This window comes from Bos grunniens, chromosome 8 (genome assembly GCF_055505025.1).
Source record: "Bos grunniens cultivar Pamir isolate PY7600 chromosome 8, Bosgru_T2T1.0, whole genome shotgun sequence".
NCBI classification, from domain to species: Eukaryota; Metazoa; Chordata; class Mammalia; order Artiodactyla; family Bovidae; genus Bos; species Bos grunniens.
In genome coordinates, this window is record NC_141172.1 from 86099227 (window position 1) to 86123533 (window position 24307).

The following is a 24307-nucleotide window of genomic DNA, read 5'->3' on the forward strand; positions in this document are numbered from 1 at the left end:
TGACAATTTTAAAATAAATGACTTTTTTTGTACAAACAGCCTATGCAATTCAGTAACAACAACAAACTCAATTGAAAAATGGACGGAAGACCTAAATAGACATTTCTCGAAAGAAAACACACAGATGGCAAACAGGTGCATGAAAAGATGTTCAACATTGCTAATTATTAGAGAAAGGCAAATCAAAAACTACAGTGAGGTACCACTTCACACTGGTCAGAATGGCCATCATTAAAAGGTCTACAAGTAATAAATGCCAGAGAGGGTGTGGAGAGAAGGGAAACTTCAAACAACGGTTGGTGGAAATGGAAGTTGGTTCGGCCACTACGGAAAACAATATGGAGGTTCCTCAAAAAACTAAAATTAGAGTTGCTGTATGATCCAGCAATCCCACTCCTGAGCATATATCTGGACAAAACCATAATTCAAGAAGACACATGCACTCCAGAGTTCATAGCAGCACTATTTACAATAACACAAGACATGGAAGCAACCTAAATGCCCATCAACAGATGAACAAACGAAGAAGATGTGGTAATATATAAATGGAATACTTCTCAGTCTTAAAAAGAATGCAATAATGCCATTTGCAGCAACACAGGTGAAACTAGAGATTATCATACTAAGTGAAGGAGATCAGAAAGAAAAAGACACGTATCATATGATATCACTTATATGTGGAATCTAAAATATGACAGAAGTGAACTTATCTATGAAACAGAGACAGACTCACAGACAGAGAACAGACGTGTGGCCGCCAAGGGGAGTGGAGGGTGCGGTGGATTGGGAATTTGGGATTATCAAATAGAAACTATTGCATGTAGAATGAATAAGCCAGATACTCCTATATAGCACAGGGAACTATATTTATTATCCCATGATAGACCATAATGCAAAAGAATATGAAAAAGAATATATATATATATATATATATACGTATAACTGAATTACTTTGCTGTACAGCAGAAATTAACACGGTACTGTAAATCAACTATACCTCAATAAAATAAATTTTAAAAATTTTAAGTGATTTTTTAAAAACTGAAGCACATTGGATACTGAGTCATGTGTAAGAAAGAACCAAAGATTAGGTTTATAGAAGAGACTGGGTTGAGAATAAGGGTTCGAGTACAAAATTTCAAAGGAAATTTTTAAGCAATGTAACATCTATGATTATATTCAGGAAATTACAGCAATCAGCCAATTACAACAGCTTGCAGGGGCAAGCAGCAAGCCAAGATAAGGTGACTAAGTTTAAGCAAAAACATAATATGCAGATTGGACAGGCAAGAAGCAGACAATAAGTGTCAGAGGCAGTAACTGCAGGTGTTAAGCAGGAGAGAAATTCTGCATACAGCTCAAGGTTGCCTGGCAGATACTGGTCTTACAGAGAGGACAACCTTGGCAAGAAAAGTTGATCACCAGGAGCAGCAGCTTCTCTAGGGAAAGGTGCAATGCAACTTTAAAATGCTAAAGCATTCTTTGATTCTGGTTTTCGAATTCAGAAATATGATCTCAGGAAATAATGCAAGTCCTTCCATTTAGGCTTGGGACCAATGAGGTTTGAGCCACAGTTTTCGCATCTGTTAACAAGTGAGCTCTAAACTCCTTTTGGCTTTAATGGGGGTAGAGGCTGTGCTGCCCTGCTTATATGTCAAATGACTGAATTTGACTTGTTTACAGACCTTCATTTTTAAAAAATACAAGTCTTTTTGAAACTTGTCAAATGATGTTAAATTTTGAAGTACATATAGAAAAGTGAATATTTTACCCACATGAACCCCTATCTTTGTAGCCCAGAAATGACCACCATGAACAACTGGGTGTGCCTCCCTCCAGGGTTTCTGCATACATAATACACATGTTTAATCTTTAGGAACAAGTGGGATTATGTTACCTATACTGATCTACTTGACTTACTACAATATTGCCATCTTTCAACATCAATATAAATAGAGCTACTTCTTTTTAATAGCTGCTAAGTAGCTCATTGTAGGAGTGTATCATTATTTATTTAACTAATGACCCTATGACTAGCACTAAAAGTTGTTTTTAATTTTTCCTCGTACAAGTATCGCTGCAGTCAATATGCTTGCACCACTTGTCTTTGCTCATTTATGTGATTATTTCTGTGGGACAGATTCTGAGAAGTGTGTTGCTAGTTCTGTAAGACAAATTCTAGGAAGTGTCTAGGTTAAAAGGTGGGGACATTTTAAAAGCTGATACACACTTGCCAAAATTCACTTTTAAAATCTATATTCATTTGCACTAGATTTCGGAGAAGGCAATAGTAACCCACTCCAGTACTCTTGCCTGGAAAATCCCATGGACAGAGGAACCTGGTAGGCTGCAGTTCATGGGGTCGCTAGGAGTCAGATAGGACTGAGCGACTTCACTTTCCCTTTTCACTTTCATGCATTGGAGAAGGAAATGGCAACCCACTCCAGTGATCTTGCCTGGAGAATCCCAGGGATGGGGGAGCCTGGTGGGCTGCCTTCTGTGGGGTCACACAGAGTCGGACACGACTGAAGCGACTTAGCAGCAGCAGCAGCAGCAGCAGCACTAGATTTCCCTAACACTCCTCCCAACAATGGACTGTATCGCACTCCATCATTTCCAGATGGATAAGTAAAAAAAATTTCATTTTAATGCTATTTTTTTCATTGTTACTAATAACGAAGTGACTCATTATGGTTCAAAGTCATTTGCATTTGATTTTTCTCAGAAATGAGTTATTTGTATTCATATCTTTTACCTATTATACTATTAGACATTGATTTTTTTTCCTTTGGATGTATAAGAACTCAACATATTAAAAATATTAATCCTTTATCTAGAATAAAAATTATATTTTCCCCAACTTTTTGCTTTTAATTTTGTTTGTCCTTCATCAAACAAAACCTGCTTGACTCTCACTTAATTAAATATGTTTATCTTTTGGGTTTCACTTTGTATCCTATCCCAAGATTATAAACCTTTTCTCCCATAGTTTGTTTTAGTAATTTTATGTGTAATTTTAACAGTTAAGTCTTTAATCACATGAGAATATTTTTAAGTTCAGAACTAGGTGAGGGAATAACCAGTGATCCCAATATGAGGCACTTTCCCGTTACTAGCAGATACTTTGGACCAGTTCTCTCAACGGCCACGTTATCTGGCTTCTATTTGGAGAGAGTGGAACACTAAAGAAAATATTTTCTAGACCCCCCCAGAACTGAGGAAACTATGTTCCATCACGTAAATGAACTCATGAGAGATTTTGGAAGGCAGAAGACAATCGTCTTCCTATGGCTCTTGTATGTTGCCGTTAGCATTAGTCCTCCGGGGTCCATCTGCCAGCTTCCTGGGAATTCAAGAGCAATATGATAAGGACAGCTTCTTAATGTCACTTTTAATTCCAAGACTAAGTTTTGGACACCATGGTCCAGTTTCCTGAATATGACAGGCAGTTGCAAAGGCAAGGCTTCTTATTTCTGACACAGCTTTAGTGACAATGTGTCATTTAGCTCCTGTGGCTCCCACTGAATCAGCCCTTCTTATCCTTATTCCAGGAGACTCAGCCTTGAAAATGTTCCCATAGCTCTCCCAACAGTGTTGTAAACATCTAATTTCCTATATTAAATCACTTCTGTCCAAAATACCAAGAACAACTTCTATTTCCAGCACTGATATGGTCTTTGATTTCAGTGATCTTCTTTATCATACATGATTTCACATTTACATGTGAAATGAATCTATTTCTTGAATTTCAGTTCCATTTCATTGATCAATTTGTATTTCAGTGATGCCACATTGTTTTAATTAGTACAGTTCTAATATCTGGTTTCGTAAATCAAATAAGTTCACCATGTTTCTTCTTTTTCAAAGTCAGTTCCATTATTTTAGAATATTTAACCATTCATTGGAAAACGAGAATCAACTTTTCAAGTTTTTCAAAATATCCATTGGAATTTTGATTAGGTGTGATTGGACTTGTTGGTTAATTTGGGGATAACTGTCATTTTTATAATATTGACTCTTTTAATCCAGAAATGTGTTCAGTCTTTTCATGCATACACTTCCTTTCATGTCTTTATTCAGTGTTTAATAGTTTCCTTTACATAGATCAGCTTGTCCTTTTCTGTTAGATGTAGTATTTTTGATTATTTAACCACTTTTTATGATAAATTATATTCTTATTATAAATAATACCTTTCCTCAATTATATTTTGAATATATTTAAATATAATATTTTAAATATAGTGAAAAGAGTAACATTTATTAAGCACTTTCTAGGCATGAACTCTCCTTTTATTTCTACAAGCTTTAGTTTTCCTACATACTTTAGATTAACAGAAACGTTAAATCATAGCTTCCTTGTAATAGTGAGAATATGTTTTATTGCTCATTGCTGTTTTCAAGTAATAATGGTTATTCTTTTTTATTTTTCTATTTTAACTGAAGGTCTTTATTGTTCCACTGTGAGGTAATGATTAAAATTATCCTGAAAAGGAATACTCTTCAAATAGTCTATAGTAAACACAGATATTTTTTAGTTATAAGACATTTTTTTAGTTGATAACTTTAAAATGTTTTCCTTTTATAACAACAAATACCCATATATCTGACTAGTCTCCATTAAACTTAACAAATGCATTTGGTTTTGATCAGTTGCTAAGTTGTGTCCAACTCTGCAACCCCGTGGACTGCAGAACACCAGGCCTCTCTGTCCCTCACCATATCCTGGAGTTTGTGCAAGTTCATGTCCACTGAAACAGTGCTGCCATCCAACCATCTCATCCTCCGTCACCCTCTTCTCCTTCCGCCTTCAATCTTTCCCAGCATCAGGGGCTTTTCCAATGAGTCCGTTATTTGCATCTGGTGACCAAAATGTTGGAGCTTCAACTTTAATATCAGTCCTTCTAATGAATATTCAGAGTTCATTTCTTTTAGTATTGATTGGTTTGATGTCCTTGCTTTCCAAGGGACTCTCAAGAGTCTTCTCCAGCACCACAGTTCAAAAGCACCAATTCTTCAGTGCTCTGCCTTTTTTGTGGTCCAGCTCTCACATTGGTACATTTCTACTGCAAAGACCATAGCTTTGACTATACAGACGTTTGTCAGCAAAGTGATGTCTTTGCTTTTCAATACACAAACCTCTTTGCTTTGCAGCTCTAGGTCTGTCATAGCTTTCCTTGAAAGAAGCAATTATCTTCTAACAAATGCATATCATACCCAAAAAGAGTGTTGGAGAGGACTTGCCTGACACTTTTCTGACAAACCTCATGCTTTTTTGTTTAAGCCCTGTTACTTGTAACAGCATTACCTCTTGGCAAGAAACAAAACATTTCTGGGGTATAAAGGAGAGGACTCTTCCACTCCTGTGAGATATAAGAAAACCGGACACCAATTTCTCTGCAAGACTTAAAAATGTTGTTCTTTTCTGTTTGCTCCTTTCAATGAGGTATATATTATCAGGAAACCTATCTTTGAGAATATTACTGCCTTTTGTATCTTCTGCAGTTTCTGGAAGAGAGAAAAAACAAGGTATCTGGGCCTGGATTTCTAAGAAAATGGAGCACGAAGGCTTTCTTGGGAGGGACAACCCTCGAACTGCAAGGGGATGGGGAAAAGGGACGCATAGCAGCAGGGAAAACAACAGGCAGTGATGTGTTACCAAGCTGACTAGAGCTTCCTAAGCAAACCCTGCCCTTGCTCAGTGATGTGGCTCACCATGCGGGTAAGCATTGTGGGTACCATCTCCTGCCTCTTACTGCTCAGAATTCCACCAGATGATGCACCAAATACTCTGTGGTTTGGGGTACCTGCCCCACAAACAGCTTTTGGGAAAGGCAGGTTCCCAGCTTCTGTGTTTGTCTGAATTCCTAAGTGATGGAGCCCAAATATCTACAGGATCTGCCAGACCTGCTGCATGAAAGAAGCCAGAAGGTAGCCAGCCACACTCCCACAGGGACCAGAGATAGCTGGAGGGGTGAAGGTCTCCCAGCTAGGTCTCTCCACTTGGCAAGCAGTCAAGGCCTAGGCTAGCTGAGGTCGAGGAAATCCAGAAGGAGCCCACACTAGGACTTGTACGCCTGCTGTTTTTCTAAGGGGAGTGGATATCTTCTTGTACTTTAGGGGAAAAGTCCTGAGCGGCACAAGTCATGGGGTAGCATGAGTCCTGCTTCAGGAACCACTCACAGATGGCTAGGAGCAAACAAGTCAAGGTACAGCACTTCGCAAGTAAGCACACACCTGGAGGCAGAAGTCAGGTGGGCCTCAGCTTCCTGCCCAGTTAACCCTTTCACGCCCAGATCCACACCATAGAGTCTCAAGCTGAGCTGTGTCCCCAGGTTGGGTGAAGAAGTCACATAGCATGTAACTGCACAGGATGGTGGGTTTCCCATGTGGCACTGAGGCCTCAGGCAGTCAAAAAGGGGCAGCCTGAGTCTGTGAGAGTCATTTCCTAGACAGGTTGATAAGAAGTCCAGGGGTCCCCAAGGAGAGAGGGGTCTGGAATTCTCAAGGAGGAAGGACAAACTTTTTTTCCCCTCTACATTCCTTGGAGAAGGAAATGGCAATCCACTCCAGTACTTATTGCCTGGAAAATCCCATGGACAGAGGAGCCTGGTAGGCTACAGTCCATGGGGTCGCAAAGAGTAGGACACGACTGAGCGATTTCACTTCACTACATTCCTTAGGATTACATAACAATAATGTATCCTGCTCGAGGACAGTCTCTGGAAAAAACCTTCTGGCTAATCCTGTTATCTTAAAATGTAAATTATGAGAGTAGGTCTAGTGAGGACTTTACAACCTCCAGATATTCTTTTGATTATTCATTGTAATAACTAATTGGCGAGTATATAACTCATTGCTAACACTAGCAAGGGGGTACTCTTTCTGCCCCCTTCTGATGTCTATGTCAGAAGCTTTCTCTATCCCTTTTATACTTTAATAAAACTCTATTGCACAAAAAGCTCTGAGCTATCAAGCCTCGTCTCTGGCCCCAGATTGAATTCTTCTCCAGAGGCCAAGAATCCCAGTGTCTTTTCATGGTTCAGCAACAACCTTTCAAGTCTGACTCCTGGCCCCAACACCTCTCGCCTCTGCATGGGTGAGATGCCTTAAAACAGCTGACACCCGTCAAACAATGTGGTGCCTTAGCCCTTGTGCTTAGTTGCCCAGATGTATCTGCCTCTTTGACGCGTTGGACTGTAGCCCGCCAGGCTCCTCTGTCCATGGGGTTTTCCAGGCAAGAACACCGGAGTGGGTAGCCATTCCCCTTTTCCAGGGGATCTTCCTCACTCAGAGACCTAATCTGCATCTCCTGTGTCTCCTGCTTTGCATTCTTTACCTGCTGAGCCACTGGGGAAGCCCTTGTGGTGCCTTAGAGGAATCCATTGTTATGGTGCACTTGAGAGGGATGGAAACACTTGCATGGCATTCACAAAATGGCATTCACCATCTCACTGGATGGTTGGCACTCACATAAATCCTTAAGGACACCACTTCCATGCCCTGATGCTGACACCTGCACTCACCCTCCAGAAACCACACCGCTTCCTTCCCTGGAGCAAAAGGGGAGCATCTCAGGGGAGACCCCTTGTGGGAGGGAGGCCCGCAGCTCAAAGCCCCAGGACCCCCGACATCTGGCACTCCCTGGTCATTGGGGTTATCATGCTCACCTGGCCCCAGTCCATGGGTCTCTGCCTCCTTGCCTGTCTACTCTAGGGCCTCTATGTTGTCTTCCTTGTCCCCATCTTTCCATGCCTTGCCACCTCGGCTCTTTACACCTGAACGAAGAACTCGTTTCTAGTTCTCTCCTGTCAGCATTCACCCTGTTTGCCACTCCCAGCTGGCCCTGCCTAGCACACAGCTCTGAGAAAACACCCAGCCCTTTGTTTCCTTCAGAACTACAGCCGGCTCTGGATGTCTGCAAGGCTACCCAGGCTACTGAGGGTCCTCTGTCTTACCTCCTTCTTGGGTAAGAAAACTAGTATGTAAAGCACAGCCCCGCGGCTGGGCATTCTGTCTCTATATGTCTGAAGTTACTTCCATCCTGACTAATGCTAGTGGCCCATCTGCCACGCACTTCACTCAGGGCTTTCCAGAAATCCCCTCACACTCTCAACAATGTTAGGATCAAGTATAAGGTCATTATCATACTACTTTCTAGATGAGGAAACTGAGGCAGCAGGGTTTCACCTGACTTACCCAGGATTGTTTAGCATGAGGTGGAGACCTATGGAATCCAGAGGCGTTGAGCTCTGGAAACCAGGCTTTCAACCCCTTCCTCACACTGATTCTTCTGTGTGACATTTTACATAAAAATATGTTTAAAACATTTGTGTCACTTTAAAAATTTTCTAAATTTCTTTTTAATTGGAGGATAATTGCTTTACAATGTTGGGTCGGCTTCTGCTGTACAGCAGTGTCACTTTGGCAGACCTTGTCTCTCAACACTTGTGCTTTACCTGCCTGAACAACACACAAGCCTCATTGGCATGACCACTTGGGGTTCCCCTTGCCTGGACCTGGTCTGCCTTCCTCACCTGCTCTCCCACTGCCAGATTTCCTCTTTCATCTTTTCCAGGAACGGCTCAACAAAAGATGGTCAGTTAATGGAAGAATGAATGAACTTCTGTCCCTATCCACCTCTGGTATACTCTCTTCAAGATGGAGCCAATCATGCATATATATGGAATCCAGGAAGCTGGTACCGATGAACCTATTCACAGGACAGCAATGGAGATGCAGATATAGAGAGCCGACTTATGGTCCGGGGCGGGGGAGAGGAAAGAGAGGGTGAGATGAATGGAGAGAGTAGCATGGATGCATATACACTATCATATGTAAAATAGATAGCCAAAGGAAATTTGCTGTATGACTCAGGAATCTCAGACCACGGCTCTGTAACAACCAGAGGGGTGGGAAAGGTAGGAGGTGAGAGGAAGGTCCAAGAGGGAGGGGATATAAGTACACCCATGGCTAACTCACATTGATGTATGGCAGAAATCAAACCAATATTGTAAAGCAGCCATCAATCAGTTAAAAATAAATATATATATACATTTTTTAAAAGATGTAACCAAGCAGTTGTTGAAGTGAATTGAATAAGGGACTGACTATCCCTCAGAATTTATTGTCCAGATTCAATCAATAGGGATCCACATTCTGCACACACACTCACATATATGTGTGGAGTCCCACATATATACACACACATCTTCAGTTGATGATACCATTTCCCTAACGCAGACACATTTTGATTGGGGTAATAATAATCATACCTAACATGAATCACTACCTCATATTGGATACTTTCCTAAGCAGTTAACATACCTTAGCTCAGCTTATCCTCAGAAAAATTTGAGATTGATTATATTATTATCAATGGCTGCCAAAAGGAGAAACTAAGGCCCAATGCAGTTAAGGAAAGTATCTTGCCCCAGCCGTATAGCCTGCGAGCGGTGGGGCTGAGACTCTGACACACCACTGTCTGCTTCTCACTATTGGGCTCCACTGTCTGTTGGTCTGGATGACTGGCTCAGTGTCTGCTTTCCTGTCATCCCAATAGGCCACCAACCCAGCAAAACCCTCCGCAAATGTGTGTGTACTGCTTACGGAGATCATCACACAGCAGGAGCTGAACTAACGTCTCACGCACTTCTGCTGAGTTGCTCAGAGTCTATTAAACTGGAAGTTTCTCAGAAGACCAGAAATGTGGTCAAGCACCCAATTTCCGGGCTTCTAGTGTATTTACCAAACTGATAACATTCATTTTAATCTCTTGTTGAAACAAACCACACCTGCAGAGGACAATTTTTGTCTCTGTATCCGTCATTGTATGCATTTCACAGTGCAATTTCCTCTGGTGCATGCTACAATTAGGAAAAGTAAAGGTTGTGGGTGAGCCAGCATTAATCTGGGGCAGCTTCTCTGAAAATGCCAAATTTGCAAGGTTTCCTTGCTGCACTACATGCCTGTGGCTTCTCTTGAAGAATCACCCCCATTGCAATGCCAGAAGGCATGCTACAGAGAATCTGCCCAACTCCCTCGGGCCTTTTATGAAGAAAGCAGGTTCAGAAAGATAGAATGATTCCCTTAGTGAGTCTGGGGTAAGGAATGCATTAGAACCCCAACCTCCTGAGTTGCAGCCTTGGCTCTTTCCAGCGAACTACCCTGTGTGTGACTTTGCAGAAATGTTTAGATAAGGTTTGCCTCAGTGGCTGGAGCTGCATTGCAAAGTGGACGTGTCATCTCTTATTCTTAGTAAAATGACTTTTGTTAGAACACATTTCACAATTTTATATTTCACACTCTCGTAACCCAGCTAACTGTGTCCCAGTCACCAGCTAACTGCTGCCACATGCTTGCTCCATCACTGGAGGTTTTGCAATGAACACAATTAGCTGCTTCCCGAGTTTTGACCATTTTTAGTACATTCGCTTGTCTCTCTTCTACTTTTTTGTTAGTTTCCTTTCTTTTGACACCTTTACTCACATAGACCATTGAATGTGAGTGAACAAAAGTGCTAATTGAAATGCGTGCCATCTGTGGCGGCTGAATTTGAGGACATGTTTCAATTTCTGTAATGGTATACTTGCAACATTCTCTCTTCGTTTGCAAAATCACCTCTTTCTGATCTTTTCCTGGGTCTTTTTGGAAATAAATGCTTTGAAATGTATTCAGACCATCAGCTGCTTTTGTCTGGGGAAATCATATAGTCACTGTAGAGATCTAATTTCTTTCTTAGCTTGAGCAAGCACCATTTAATAGGACACATTTCAACTTACAATACTTTAAAGACTGTACTTCCATGGTGAGTGTTATTTGACCATCTTCTATTACTCAATTTCCCACAAAAAGTAGTTTTTGAAGAATAAGGCCAAGTACACTAATGGGACCACGTGGCAGAAGCAGGGGGACTGAGGCTGGAAGACAGAGTGGAAATTTTGAACACTCACAATATCTGGGTTGTGGCTGGGCCAGGTAGGGGGCAACAGACAAGAGAGGGTGGAAAGTTGGTAGAGGAAAGAATCCAAAGGAGTAATGAGGATTTGACGATTGAGTAAAGGTCAAGGGAAAAAATAAGGATGAATCAAATAAATCAAGAGAAAAAATGCAAAAAGAAAAAAAAGCAGAAAGCATAAAGGTCAACAACAGTGGATGAATGGAAAGGGAAGGATCAGAGCAAAGCTAAGGACTGGAAATAACATGAAGTGTAGAAATAAAACAAAGTACACGAGGGAAATAAAGAAATGCCATTCCAAGAAGTTTCTGCCTGAATATTCAATGACTCATTAGGTCAAAACACCAGCATAAATTGCATACTGATGGGTGTGAGCAGGCCTCCTGTGGGTGACCAGCCTTGACCGTTGCTTCCACACTATCTCACATTTTAAAGCCTCAATGCAAAAGCAAAACAAAACTATAACCTATGGATTCCTAGAAATTGTTTCACCTTCTGTCCATAAAGTTTAATAAAAGGACACAAGAGCCTCAAAAAAAACACAGTGCAGTGGAAGGACAAGGGTCCTGGACACAAAATGCTGGCTGTGGGGCCCTGAGGTCCCCAGAGAATTTTTAGTTATGGAAAGTTTTCTGCAAAGAAAGCCAGAAGCCAAAAGGTGGAGCTGTCCAATCTGGATCGCTGGGTAGGCTGCCTGTCTTTCAGCTTCCACAGCTTCTTTTCCCTGGGGCATCTCTTCAGAACTCCTCCATCAGAGGAGAGACCCTCCAGCCCCCATCTCCCTTAGATGGGGCATTTTCTTTTTCTCTGCCATGGTCCACACACAGGAAACCTGAATTCTCATTAGATAGCCCAGTTTGCAGCTACCCCTGTGTGAAGGGGCCCCAGGTAAAAACTTGTCAATACATATGTCTTGTTAGGTATGTTCTCCCTCAAAACATATGCTATTGTAGGGTGCTTCCCATCTCAGGAAGAAAAGGTCATATTCTTAGTCATTCCCCTCTGCTGTTAATATTTGCTCAGTCAGAAAGCGTGTTGGTAGTATAATCAGATGAGGCTGAATATGGTTCATTGTCTTCTGCCAGAAGTTCTCATCACAGTCCTGACCTTCTCTTCCCTCATTCCTCCCAGCACTAAGAGGAACTGAGGGTAAGGAAGTTTTGACTTCACTACTTCAACCAGACCCCTCTTCCTCCTCTTCTCAAGGACCTGGTAGCAAGCCTGTTCTACACTCTGGCTCATGCTGACTTTCTGGAAGCTTCCCCAACCTGAGTAATTTGTTTCCAATGTTTCAGTTTGTATGCTCCATTTACTCCTGTTAATCTGCAAGTGCTTGCCTAGTCTGTGAATGTTCTAGGGTATAACATTGGACACATCACCTCTTGAGTCATGGGGACAGATCCTTCATTGTACTCTTTAGTGGTTTCTTAATCACCAGGAGGAGCTAAAGAGTTATTTTCTAAGCTAGTATCACAGATATCTTTTACGCTTCATATGATTTCCAGGTAAGATGGCAATTAAAAATGATGCAAGCACAGTCTCAAATATACTCAAGTAATTAGAGGAGCAAAAGTTTTCAAAATTCAACATAAAGAACCAGTTTCCAGGTTCAGAGAATTCCTCCTCTATCACCAATTGGGATGACTCCATGCATTTCCCCTACCTTTCTTGAATTTCTAAGTTGTTTTTCTATGAGGCTACTTACTACCCATCCTGGGCATCCCTGGTGGCTCAGACGGGAAAGAATCCACCTGCAAGGAAGGAGACCTGGGTTCGATTCCTGGGTGGGGAATATTCCATGCGGAAGGGAAAGGCTCCCCACTCCAGTATTCTTGCCTGGAGAATTCCATGGACAGAGGAGCCTGGTGGGTTACAGCCCATACAGATGCAAAGAGTCAGACATAACTAAGCAACTAATACTACACTACCCATTCTAGGACAGCTTTGGAATTCTGCGAAACTATTTAAATAACAGAACAATGTGGAAAACATGTTTGTAGGTTGGGATTGAGGTGATATGCTCTTAGTGTATCTGGACTTCTAGGGACTAGAGGCATTTTTAACCCTGAAGAGGTAACTGACATGCATATGGTTTTAATTTCATCTGAGAGATTTTCAAAGCTACAGTGGGCATTGTGAGGATTTGGAAAAAAAGAAATGTATTAGTAAAAGTGAAAAAAGCAGAAAATATAAACTAAAATCAGGATTCATTTTCACCACAGGAGTCAACTCTTTGAAATAGATGTCTAATATAGGTAGCTGACTCAAAAGCCACACACAGATGTGCTTCTCGAATTGGTGAGCCTCTGGAAAGGTGAATTTGGGGAAGATGCTAAAACCCCTACTGCATGTCTGCGTTGACAGGGCCCTGTTGGTAAGTCTACACTTTACCAGATGAATTGTGAACATGCGTGTGTTCTGAACCACAATATTGCCCTTGGAGAATAGTTTGAAATGTGAAGCCTTCCGAAAACCTAACTGCTATGTAATAAGCATGTTTAAGTATCAGTCTTCGGGTACTTATAATTCTGTAATATGAGAATGGGGAAGACAGAAAACAGACAAGCAGCAAGCAGAATTTCTATTGACGATGGAGGTCGGTGATGGTAACTGGAGGAAAGGGGGTGTTCACTCTACTCTTGGGTGTTTAGTTCAGATTTTTCTTTTTCTAAAAAGTGAGTTTTTATCATAGGAAAAAGAAGTGGGCACTCGTGAAAGGCATTTAGCCCAACTCCCACATAGTTCAGGCAGATCAGGAGACCCTTCTGCACCTGCCACATTCTCTGTTTGGGCAAGTCTGTGCATCACTGTCAGGAATATGGCTCCCTTCGCAAAGGCAGGCACTGCTGCTCTATGTGTAAACGAGCCCGGTGTATGTCACGTGCCTTTTCAGTCTCTGGCTCCATGACTTAACTCGTCGTGAGGTGTCCTTTCTCCTATCACTTTATGTCTCTTACGTAGCCAGAGAATTTTTGGGAAAAGCCAACCACATCCACTTAGAGGCAGAAAGACAGACTTGCTCCTAGCTTCAAGATCAAGGAGACCGTGAGCAGCCGTCTCAAGCCCCAGCAGCAAACGCCAGCGGGCGTATCAGCTGGGCGCACGGGGCCCGGGAAACTGCATCCCGGGCAGCCACTCTCGGCGTGGCCAGGGGGATTGGGGGAGTGGCAGATGGACCTCCGCCAGCTTGGTTTCCCCGTCATATTATGCAAAAACTTCGCAGCCGTCATCTTCGTCCTAATTGTGTAGTGAACGACATTTACTCGTGCGTTGCGCTTCCCCACCTAGCCAACCCCTCGCTCCCGGCCGTCGCGCTCTCAGTGGAGACGCGCGCGGAGCATTGTAACCGCTGCCTACGCAGCACCCCTGGGCTCTGATCCGCTGCCTTGGCCCTCTCCCCTCGGCGGCCCGCCCGGAGTCCTGGCCGCTCGCCAGCGTCCCCAGCCTTCCCTCTCGCCCATCTCCAGGAGGAGGGGTCCTCCAGGAGTGTGCGCGGAGGAGGCGGCGGAGGTCCCTGCCACGCCCCGGCCAAAGAGGCCTGCGGCCCTCAGCCCCGGTACTCGGTCAGCAACAGGTAGCTCGGCCGGCGTTCGGGGAAACAAAACGCGCCTCGGCGAGCGAGCAAGGGTCGCTGGGCTCAGGAAGGCACCTCGGTGACCGAGAGGGTGAAGACAGCGGTGAGGGGAGCCGGACGGCGAGGCGGAGGTCTCCGGCCCCTCCCCAGGCTCGCCCCAACCGAGGCGACCTCGCCGGCCGTTGCGCAACCCTGGAGCGGGGCGCGGGGCGCGGAGCGCTGGTCCTCCCGGCACTCAGGCGACGGTGGTGACCGCGGCCGGGAAGGGACGCGGGCCGGGTGCTGCTGGCGCTGCCGGGAGGAGGAGTGGGCGGGGGCGGAGTGGGGCGGGGCCTCGGAGAGCCCGCCCCCGCCGTCTGCGGCCATTGGCGGCGGGCTGGGGGCGGGTGCGGGCGCGGCGATTGGGGCTGGGGCCGCCCGTCACGGCGGGGCTGGCGGGCGGCGACGTAGCGCCGCGCTCGGAACTGACCTACTAACACACATCTCCCGGCGCGGCCACGGCGCCCGCGGACCAGGCGCGCCGCCTGCCTCCCGCGCCGCGCCCTCACCTCTGCCTGCCGCCCCGGAGGCCCGGCCGAACCCCGGTCCCCGAACGCCGTCGGCTCGGCTCCCGGCCCCCGTTCTTTCTTCCCGCCGCCCCGACTCGCCAGCCGGAGAGCAGGATCACGGTAAGCGCTCCGCCCACCGCTGGCCGGGGCCCGGCGCCCGGCTCCCCGCGGGCTCCTGAAGCGCGCGGCCGGCGGGCGCTGGGCGCGGGGCGGGCTGTGCGTGGGGCCCGGCTGTGCGCGGGGCTGGCCCGCGGCTGCGAGTGTGCGCGGGGCATTCATTACATAAACTTTTGCTGCCTTGTCAGGAGGGGACTCGCCACCTTAAGGTGGCTGCTTTGATTGCAGCGCCCTCGCTCCGGCACGTAGTCCGGGCTGGCTTGCGCTCCCCCCGCTGCTGTTGCATAATGTCTCCTGATTTCAGGAAAATTGATGTTTTGGTAGAGGAGAGCGCCGGGGAGGCTGAGCCGTCTCTTGGGGAAGGGCTGCGCTCTCTCCTTTCTGGTCCCTTCAGTGGGACTGGCAGCGGAGGAGAGAAGGGGGGCTGAGTAGTGGGGAATAGTCTTGATTTTCTCGTTGAGAAAGAGCGTCGGTAGCGTGAACGGTGACGGCATTCAGAGAATGCCTGCGCTGCGTTTGTTTGTGTCCGGGGCTGAGTCTGCACAGACGTTTTCCACCCTGTTTGTCGTCAGCGTGTTTTACCAGCGCTCGGGGAGGTTGTGGGATTTGTCCTTGCATACATTGCATAATCTGCCCACGGTGAAATACTGGCAAGGATTAAGGGTTAATGTGCAAATGTGCGCGTACGTGGGCAATGATTTGGTAATTGTAGTGCAGCGTTGGGTATTGGATCATTATTTGCGTGTATACTACGTCCCAAACGAAAAGGATGTGTGTCTTTTTTTTTTTTTTAAACACTCCTACAAAACATAAAAGGAAGAATTCCTCGGGTTGTATTCTGATCTTGGATACTACCCGAGCTCGTCCCTTTGGTGTTCTGAACTATTCTTTTTAAATCTGGGACAAACCATTGTGACGTTCACCTCCCACCTTCCTAATTTTAATGCATTCCGTTCGATCAGCCGTTTTTTTCACCTTATTGTCATTGCTTTTTCAGACACGACAAGACAGCACATAATAGTTTCCTGGAAATGTTGCATTATGTAACTGACGAATTTGCTGGCAGTGAGCATAGGAAGAGGGAGCTAATTACGTGATTTTATAATCTTGCTACAAAGAAAGTAGGACAATCTCAGCCTTTAAAATGTCACTGTAACAGTTTTTTAAAAGGATATTTTAAACAAGCAAGTAGACAACTGGGTAAGCATTGAGTTTGCTCATGTTGCCGAATGTGCGTCTTTTGCCCTAAATGAAATGTGCGTTCTTCTAAATTTAGCCCTAACTATCGCATTTTAACAATTGTGGCCTCACAGCGCTATTTCTGGTGTTTTCTCCAGGGCTGTGTGCAAATACAAGTTCAAGGCCATTTGCTGTAGTTTTAACTCCACGCCTTCCGAGAGACCTTTGATAAGATTGTATTTTTAGGAAGGCATTTCGCAGAGCCCGGTGATTTGCTGGATGCTGACTCCCATTTATCTTTTTAAAGGACACTTTAGGAAAGTGCTGTTCCCTGAGAACAGCAGGGGATGACCGAGTGTCATCTTTTGGTCTTGGCTTTTGTAAATAACAGCGAATGAGGCCACAGTATTATTTCACATTTTTTTTTTCGTCCAGACCAGATATGATTTATGGGAAACAGATATAGGTTAGTAGACTGTATTTTTTTAAATGGATGTCCCAGTTTTATTCATGTGAGAATTATATGACTATGTAATATACTCAGATTTTAAATTTATTCCTGAACTCTTATGTAGTGTGTGTGTGAATATATGTGTATGATGGTGTGTGTATGTCAGATTGTTTCCCCCTAATGTAATAGTAAAATAATTAAAGAGCAGGGTTGTGGAGGGTTTTTCAGGGGCGGGGAGAGGGCAGAGAAGGGGACAAAGATTACAGAGATTCACCTCTGGAACAAATTTATTGCCCCGAGTAATTGAAGTCGCTTTCCTAGAAGCTAATATTGCTCCAGGGCCCCAGTGTCAGACCCCCGACCTACTCAGGAGCTCGGGTTGGGAGCCCTGGGCCTGAAGGGGCCGTGTAGCGCCACCTTCCGATCGCGACCTTAGGGGTGCTCCCTTCCTCCCAGCGCGTTCCTCCCAACTGCGGCCCCTTCGGGTCTGGGGGTGTGTGGGAGGGTGTGGGGGTGGCGGGCGCGGACCTCGGTCAACGGCAGGGAGCGCCCTTGGGCGGCGCTTGGACCGGGGCTGCAAGGCGGCCTGCGCTCCTCCTTCTCGCCCCCTCCCCACATTCCTTTGTTCTGGCGCGGGGGTCTAGGCAGCACCGCGGCCCCTCTGCGCCGCCCACTCGGCGGGGGCGGGCCCGGGGGGGCGTGGCGCGGGGGGCGGGCGGGGGCCGCCGAGGGACCGTCCGCTGCCGGGGAGTGCGGTGCTCCCTAGGTTCGCTTGGGCGGAAAGAGGGAAAGGGGAAGGGAGGAGGGAGAGGGAAGAGGGCAGCTGGAGCTGGGGGATCGGAGCCGAGCGAGCTGGAGGGACCCAGGGCGAGGCCGCTCTGCGCGGAGAGGGCTGCCCGGCCCCCTGAGCGTTTCAGCGCCGCGGCCCGGGCTGCTCCAGGGGCCTGCCGCCTTGCTTTTTTTGCGCGCTGAGCTCCTGAGCACCGCCGACACCTTTGTTCGAGAAGGCGTCATTGTGTGTCCTTCCGATTCTTGTAAAATGAAAAAGACCTAAGAAAACCACCAAATGTCAACAGACCACAAAAATTGGAGGTGGGGGGTGGGGGTTGCTTCAGTATTGATGATGATGACATGGAGGACCCCAACTTGACGAGTCAAGTGTATATATATATATATATATATTTTGTGTTGGTATATATATATTTTGAACACTAGTTATGTGGCTAGACTAGAGAGAACTCGAATCCCCCCGAGTTAAATATTTTAAAAAATCACAACACTTGTGTGGATGGGATACCGCTGTCCTGCTGAGTAAGACTACGGTACTTTCATCCTGGCAATAAGTCTTCTGAGACTGTGCTCATGCAATAAATCGCAGTAAATTCAGGGCAGCGTCACAGTTTTCTAAAAGCCATCAGCGAAAAGTGTATTGTTTTAAAAGTTGGCTTCTATGGGATCAAATCCTACCCCCCCCCCCTCCCCCGTCCCTAATGGTTTCAGGCAGGTCAGTAGCTAGGAAACAGTGAAGTGCTACCTAGGAATACAGGCTCTGGGCTCAGAAAAGCTGGGTCCCAGGCCCTAGTCTTGGGGACTGCTCTGATAGGCCTCCGAGGTAAACTGAGGGAATAAATCCTGTATATTTAGCTGGAGAGTTGTGGGGAGCTCAGTAAATGCTTCCTGTCTAAGTGACTTAAGTGACCAGGAAGCAGGTATATGTGCGTGTGTATGTGTGTGTATTTTAATATTCATCTTTATTTTTCACTGCCTAAGTCTCTGTGCAGTAAGGGTTGAAGTTTGAACTAAGCCTATAGTTAAAGATTCTTCTTGAAATACTGTGCTTTTGTTGTTGTTCTAGTAATGATTAATTTTTTTCTCAAAACTATTTGCTATTTCATTCAATGGTAATTTTAGTTTGAAGGAAATTCTTGACAGGATTGCAGAACCTCATACTTCCCAAGTCATTGGGTTAATGTTCGGGGGAACTGTTTAAAGGAACAGAGAGAGGTGAGTTGATGGTAGCGTTAATTGTGTAAAAAGGGCCAAACAGCTGTCTTTTTCCAGTTCCCTTGACTTGTTTTGATGGTTTTCCTGGGCCTGGATAATCTCTGGGTCTAAAATTCCAGTCAGAGATCACAGGCTGGTTCGACCTCACAGATGAGCTATCCTGGGAGGCACTGTGTGCATCCTTTATGGTTAAAACCCTAGGATATGCCCCATGAAACTGTCAGTGGTTGACCTATTAATGTAGAATTAAATTTCATTTGGTTTATCCTTGTAACATAGAACAATGCTTCACTAAGAATTACAAGAGGCAAAAATTAGGCCTGGAACTAATCATAATTGTTGCCTTGATGCTGCTTATTCTTCAGAAGAGATGATGAGCTAGTACTTACTAAAATGGACCCTGCCTGTGCCAGGCACTGTGTTGACTCTTCTATTATCATCCCCATTTTAGACTTAAGAAAGTGGACCTTAGGAGAAATTGATTAGCAGTCCAGGCCAGGAACCTGAAAAATGGGTTTGTGGGGGAGGGGGGCTCTGTCTCTGTCTCTTCCCTGAGTATGAATGCAAGCTCACTGGAGTTTTTGAAACAATTTCCTTTTCTGTGTTAAAGACTTATCTTTGCTAAGTGCAATTATAACATCACTATGATGCAACAACCTGAAAATTAAAACCCTTTGTTTGGGCCCTTTCCCATGTTGAGCAATGTGCTTGACTCACCAGCTGAGTGGATATTTCTAGTTGACCTTGCTTTGGTCCATAGAGTCAGTTCCGAGACGTGAATGTGATTGCAGCATAGAATGGAAAAGGTGCAGTCATATTGCCGAGGCTTTATTTTTACCCGAGTAAAATCACACATACTTCATTATTTCCATTGTAATCCAGATGGCATTGATGCTGTTCAGAGTTGTTTATTTTTAATTTGTATTAAGGAATGAGAGCACACTTGGGATTCAATTCAAAATATGACAGAAACAATGTAATTGAAGTTTCCTTTAATATTCATTTCTTGTTTTTGTAAGGTATGCCTGTATTTCACAGGGTTAACACATTGTTTGATATCCTGTTATTTTTCTAAATTACATTTGAGTTGATTTTTATCCAGATTGGACTTGTGTGAGAATGTCAAAAGACATTGACCTTTGATCACAGACATTACATAAGAGCTTTTCAGTTTCAAAATGAAGTTATATTACCACCACCCCCAATTATCTCTCAAATTTCATTACAAATAACTTTCTTGTAGTTAAAAAAACACTGTTTCTCATATGGTTTTAATTAGAGTATGCTAGCTTGTTTTTATGATAAGAACGTTTAGTAGAGATTTACTAGATACCTTTCGTAATAATCTGTGCTTTGAGCATTCATTTTCACTGGAAGCAGAATGATGTTTATAAGCCTTTTAGTTCTCAGAACATGGTGTCTTTTATTAATTAACTTTCTAGGGATCTAAAACTGGAATTAAGTAGCCTTCAAATAAACACTAAAAATAAACATTTAAAATAATCTGTTCTACTCATGAGGCACATAGTAAATGGCATTTGTAATCGTCTGCTCACTGGGAAAGAAACTGAACAAGAAATTAAAAAGTCAAGCTGAGGAAAACTGGAATGATTCCTCAGTGTAATTAGGAACATTCACAACCTTGCCCTTTCATACCCTTTTCTCACCCAGCCCTGCGCGCACCCTGTTTTCCCCATCATTGCCACATGTTGCATGTATTCTGGCATTACTTACCTGTTGCAGAAATTTCCTATAACTGGGTTACTTCATGATTATTGGTGTCCCTTAGGATTTCAGATTAGTTGCTAGTTAATGAGAAGTTATCTTTTTGAAAGTTTCAAGAAAACAAATGGTCCCCATTTTGAAGTGACTGCAGATGTTTTTGTTGTTGTTAATGCATTAGTATTTCATCACCCCCACCCTTCCAGTTCCCCTCGCTCAAGCCTTGAAGTTGTTTGGTTGTGTTAGCATCTATGCATTTACCCCCAGCAGTCTTCAGAATATTTCCATTGAGAGCTCACTTACAAATAGTGGACTCTTTTTATTTAAAAAAATAAAAATAAAAAGTTGGCTTATACTATACTATTTCATATTTCAATCCCGTAAATTATATCAGTGCTATAGTAAAATGCAATGTTGTCATTGTATTTATTAAGTTTAAATCTAATTTTCAAGTAGCCCTTTATTGAGGATGAGAGAGCAAGGAATTTGAAGTATTTTCATTTATCATAAACTTTCTCTGGTTTTGACACATTCATTTACAGAAGTATCCGAATAGAAAATGTTGGTCAGTTTGTTGCTATGCTAGGATAGATTTTGGCAGAGCGTGTGAGAATCTGTTTATGTGTGTATTCATATCTTGATCAAGTATACATTTCTCTCTGACTTCAGGGTTGAAGTCTATGTTACTAGAGACAGAATTATATTATTAATGGGAGGCATTTATGAGGTTTAACATAGTTTTCTTAATTGAAAAAAACATTTTATTTTCTAGCCTGATTAGAAGATCCTCGTGCAACTTCAGGGTGTCCCACCCCCAGATTTTATTCTCATCCAGGAAAAGAAAATAAAGCATTTTATTGAAACAATCACATCATGGATTTTACCCACAGGAAGAAAATGTAGGTTAATATTTGCTAGTATTACTAGTTTAAAGAACTGTGAATTGATTCATTAACTTTTATCTTTTTTCACTAAAATGGCACTTATCTCAAAAATAAGCAGTTGTCTTCCTAGTGGAGAGATGTAGTTTAACATAAAAGATTTTTTTCCTTTAATGGTATCTATACTATATCTCCAAGAGTGTAAACAGCACATTCAGAGAGTAGAGGAAAAATGAGGTAATTTTGTCAAAATATTTCCAAATCATTGGGCATATCAAATAGTACTTCATCTTGTATTGACAGAATGTTAAAATCAGAGATTAGAATAGAAGCAATTTGCAGTCTCTCTCAAGAGATAATAAAATTTTTTCATAGTAGGTTTTAATGTCTAAGCTATTAGTCAGCTTTTAGATGCTTGAAACAAAATGTTTCTTTTCTTGTTTTGTAACAAGTTTGAATTGTCCACTAGTATTTCCCTGAGAGATGTGTTGGAGGCCAGGGAAGATATAGGTCTGTTACTGTAAACATAAGTCATAAGGTCCCTCCTCAAAAAGAAATTAGGACTAGAATTTGTGCTGTAAAGCTTTATTTGTTTAGAGAATTTTCTAAACCAAATTTAATCTTAATTAAAAACATTTAGGTCATCTGACTTAAGTAGAATTTTAAATCTGGGCTTACAAAACAACTCCTGCCTGTAGAAATCTCGTGATGTACTATGAAAAAGCATTAATTAGCAATGGCACGTCCGTGTTAGGTGTGGGAAAATATGTCATTGGAATGTGATGACTCCTGCTCTTAAATTTCTCTTTTTATTTGTGTTTTTAAGAAGCAGCCATATTATCTAATGGGTGTAATGAAACCGATCGTGCTGAACACACCAGCATCATAGAATTGGCATTTAGTGTCAATTACTCACCAGAAAGGAAACTAGCGGTGACTGATTTAACACAGCGTTAGTGGTGATCTGAAAACTTGAGGCAGAGGTGAAATGACTGTTAAATTAATCATAAGGGAAAACACTGGAATCTGAAATAAAGGTATTAGTTGAACATAAATACTGATGTTTTTAGAAAGCACTGCAATCCACCTTTGCATGCTCTTTAAATGTATTGTTGAAAGGCACAGATAGATTCTCTCCCCTCAACATCTCTGCCCTCTAGTGCTGCATGATCTTGGGAAAGTCCCTCAGTCTTCTGTGTTTTAACTGTACCCTATTCCCATGTTGAAAATTGATATATTTTGGGTTTGTGAAAAAAAAAATCGCAGATGACAGTGCCAACAGCTGTAACTTTTCTTTTCTTCTATTTATTTTAGCATATAGGATTGCCAGGAGATTAAAATTTTAGAGACAGATGAAAATTTAGAATGCTTTCTCAATTCATTAAATAATCACAGATATAAAACAACTCTGAGGAAGATGGAGAAAAGTTCCAGATGGTACCTTTGTTGTCTGAAAGAAGTTCTGGCCACATCTAATAGTGCTTTGCTGCCCCCAAATCACTTAGTTGCTGCTGCTGCTGCTGCTAAGTCGCTTCAGTCGTGTCCAACTCTGTGCGACCCCATAGACGGCAGCCCACCAGGCTCCCCCGTCCCTGGGATTCTCCAGGCAAGAATACTGGAGTGGGTTGCCATTTCCTTCTCCAGTGCGTGAAAGTGAAAAGTGAAAATGAAGTCGCTCAGTCGTGTCCAACTCTTAGTGACCCCAGGGACTGTAGCCCACCAGGCTCCTCCATCCATGGGATTTTCCAGGCGAGAGTACTGGAGTGGGGTGCCATTGCCTTCTCCAAAATCACTTAGTAAATGGGTATATATTACACAGAAATGAGAAGAACAGAACTGAGAATCTTAGCTCTTCCACTTAACTAGCTGTGTGACACTGGGCAAGTTGCTTAACTTCTCCCAGCCTTAGTTTTCTCATCTGAAAGTGGTTATTATCATGAAGGCAGTGAAATAATGACAGGCCAGGCTCAGGGTGCCTGTTGCATAGTCCGTATTGAGTAAATGGCACCTGTAATGATTGTTTTTATTGTCACCATACCAAGAAAAAATCAGCGTGGCTAGAAACGTGATACGTACACTGACTCCCCATGTTGGCAGCGTTCCTACCACACCCGCGGATGAGTACAGTGCTCTTCTGTATTCATGAGCCTGCCTCTCACCAAAGACTAAGGGGTCCCTGATTCTTGGGAGTTTGATTCTTCCTTCCATCTTTATCGGCCCCAAGTCTGGCTCAGTGCCAGATATACAGTAGGTGCTCCATATCTGTTGCATAAGACAAGTAATGAATAAGAGAAGTTCTCTCTTAATAAGTAAAACAATCTTTTTTAGAATTTATGTAATAATATCAAATTTCAAAGAATGTATCAGCAAGTTTTTGGCTACATAGCTCTCTTAGGTAAGGCAAATAAGTCTCAGTCAAATGACGAGCACCTAAGAGGTTCAGTTTGTTGCTAGGATACAAATATATTAATTTGCTCCCTGAACTAATCGGCATTCTAGTTGGGCATACAAAACAAACATGTAGGAAGATACACGTTGTACAAAATCAGCACCTCTCTCTATAGTATCTTGAACTGCTAGTAAATTCTTTTCAACACAGAAAAGTTATTTGATAAATAATATTACAGAAGATACCCTTATGTAGTATGTGATGATTTGCTGGTGGAATCATAGAGGCAGTTATTATGTGCAGATGAGGGAAGAATCCAGATTCTAGTATACCTAGTGAAATTGAAATCGGAAGATTAACTGAAAAGAAATGAGATTTTTCTGCAGGTTTTGAACATACCAAACAAAGTTATAGAGATGAAGAAGTGGACATACAGTACTTAGACACATAGAAGTGGGTTAAGAGATTTTAGAATAAGTGAGATATTT

At 43.3% G+C, this 24307-nt stretch overlaps 1 protein-coding gene and 1 long non-coding RNA gene across 2 annotated transcripts in view; both read left to right on the plus strand.

Moving 5' to 3' along the window:
* The window catches only part of LOC147367613 (uncharacterized), a 134575-nt gene that overhangs the window by 106211 nt on the left and 4057 nt on the right, over window positions 1-24307 (plus strand). The window contains exons 3-4 of the mRNA XM_086414124.1: window positions 14243-14464; window positions 14533-15196. Coding sequence (XP_086270250.1) covers window positions 14243-14464; window positions 14533-15196 — 886 coding nt within the window. The remainder of the gene's footprint in view (window positions 1-14242; window positions 14465-14532; window positions 15197-24307) is intronic.
* On the plus strand, window positions 18688-21447 carry LOC147367614 (uncharacterized). Its single transcript, XR_015169258.1, has 2 exons — window positions 18688-18827; window positions 21322-21447. It is a non-coding gene; the product is annotated as an uncharacterized LOC147367614 (long non-coding RNA).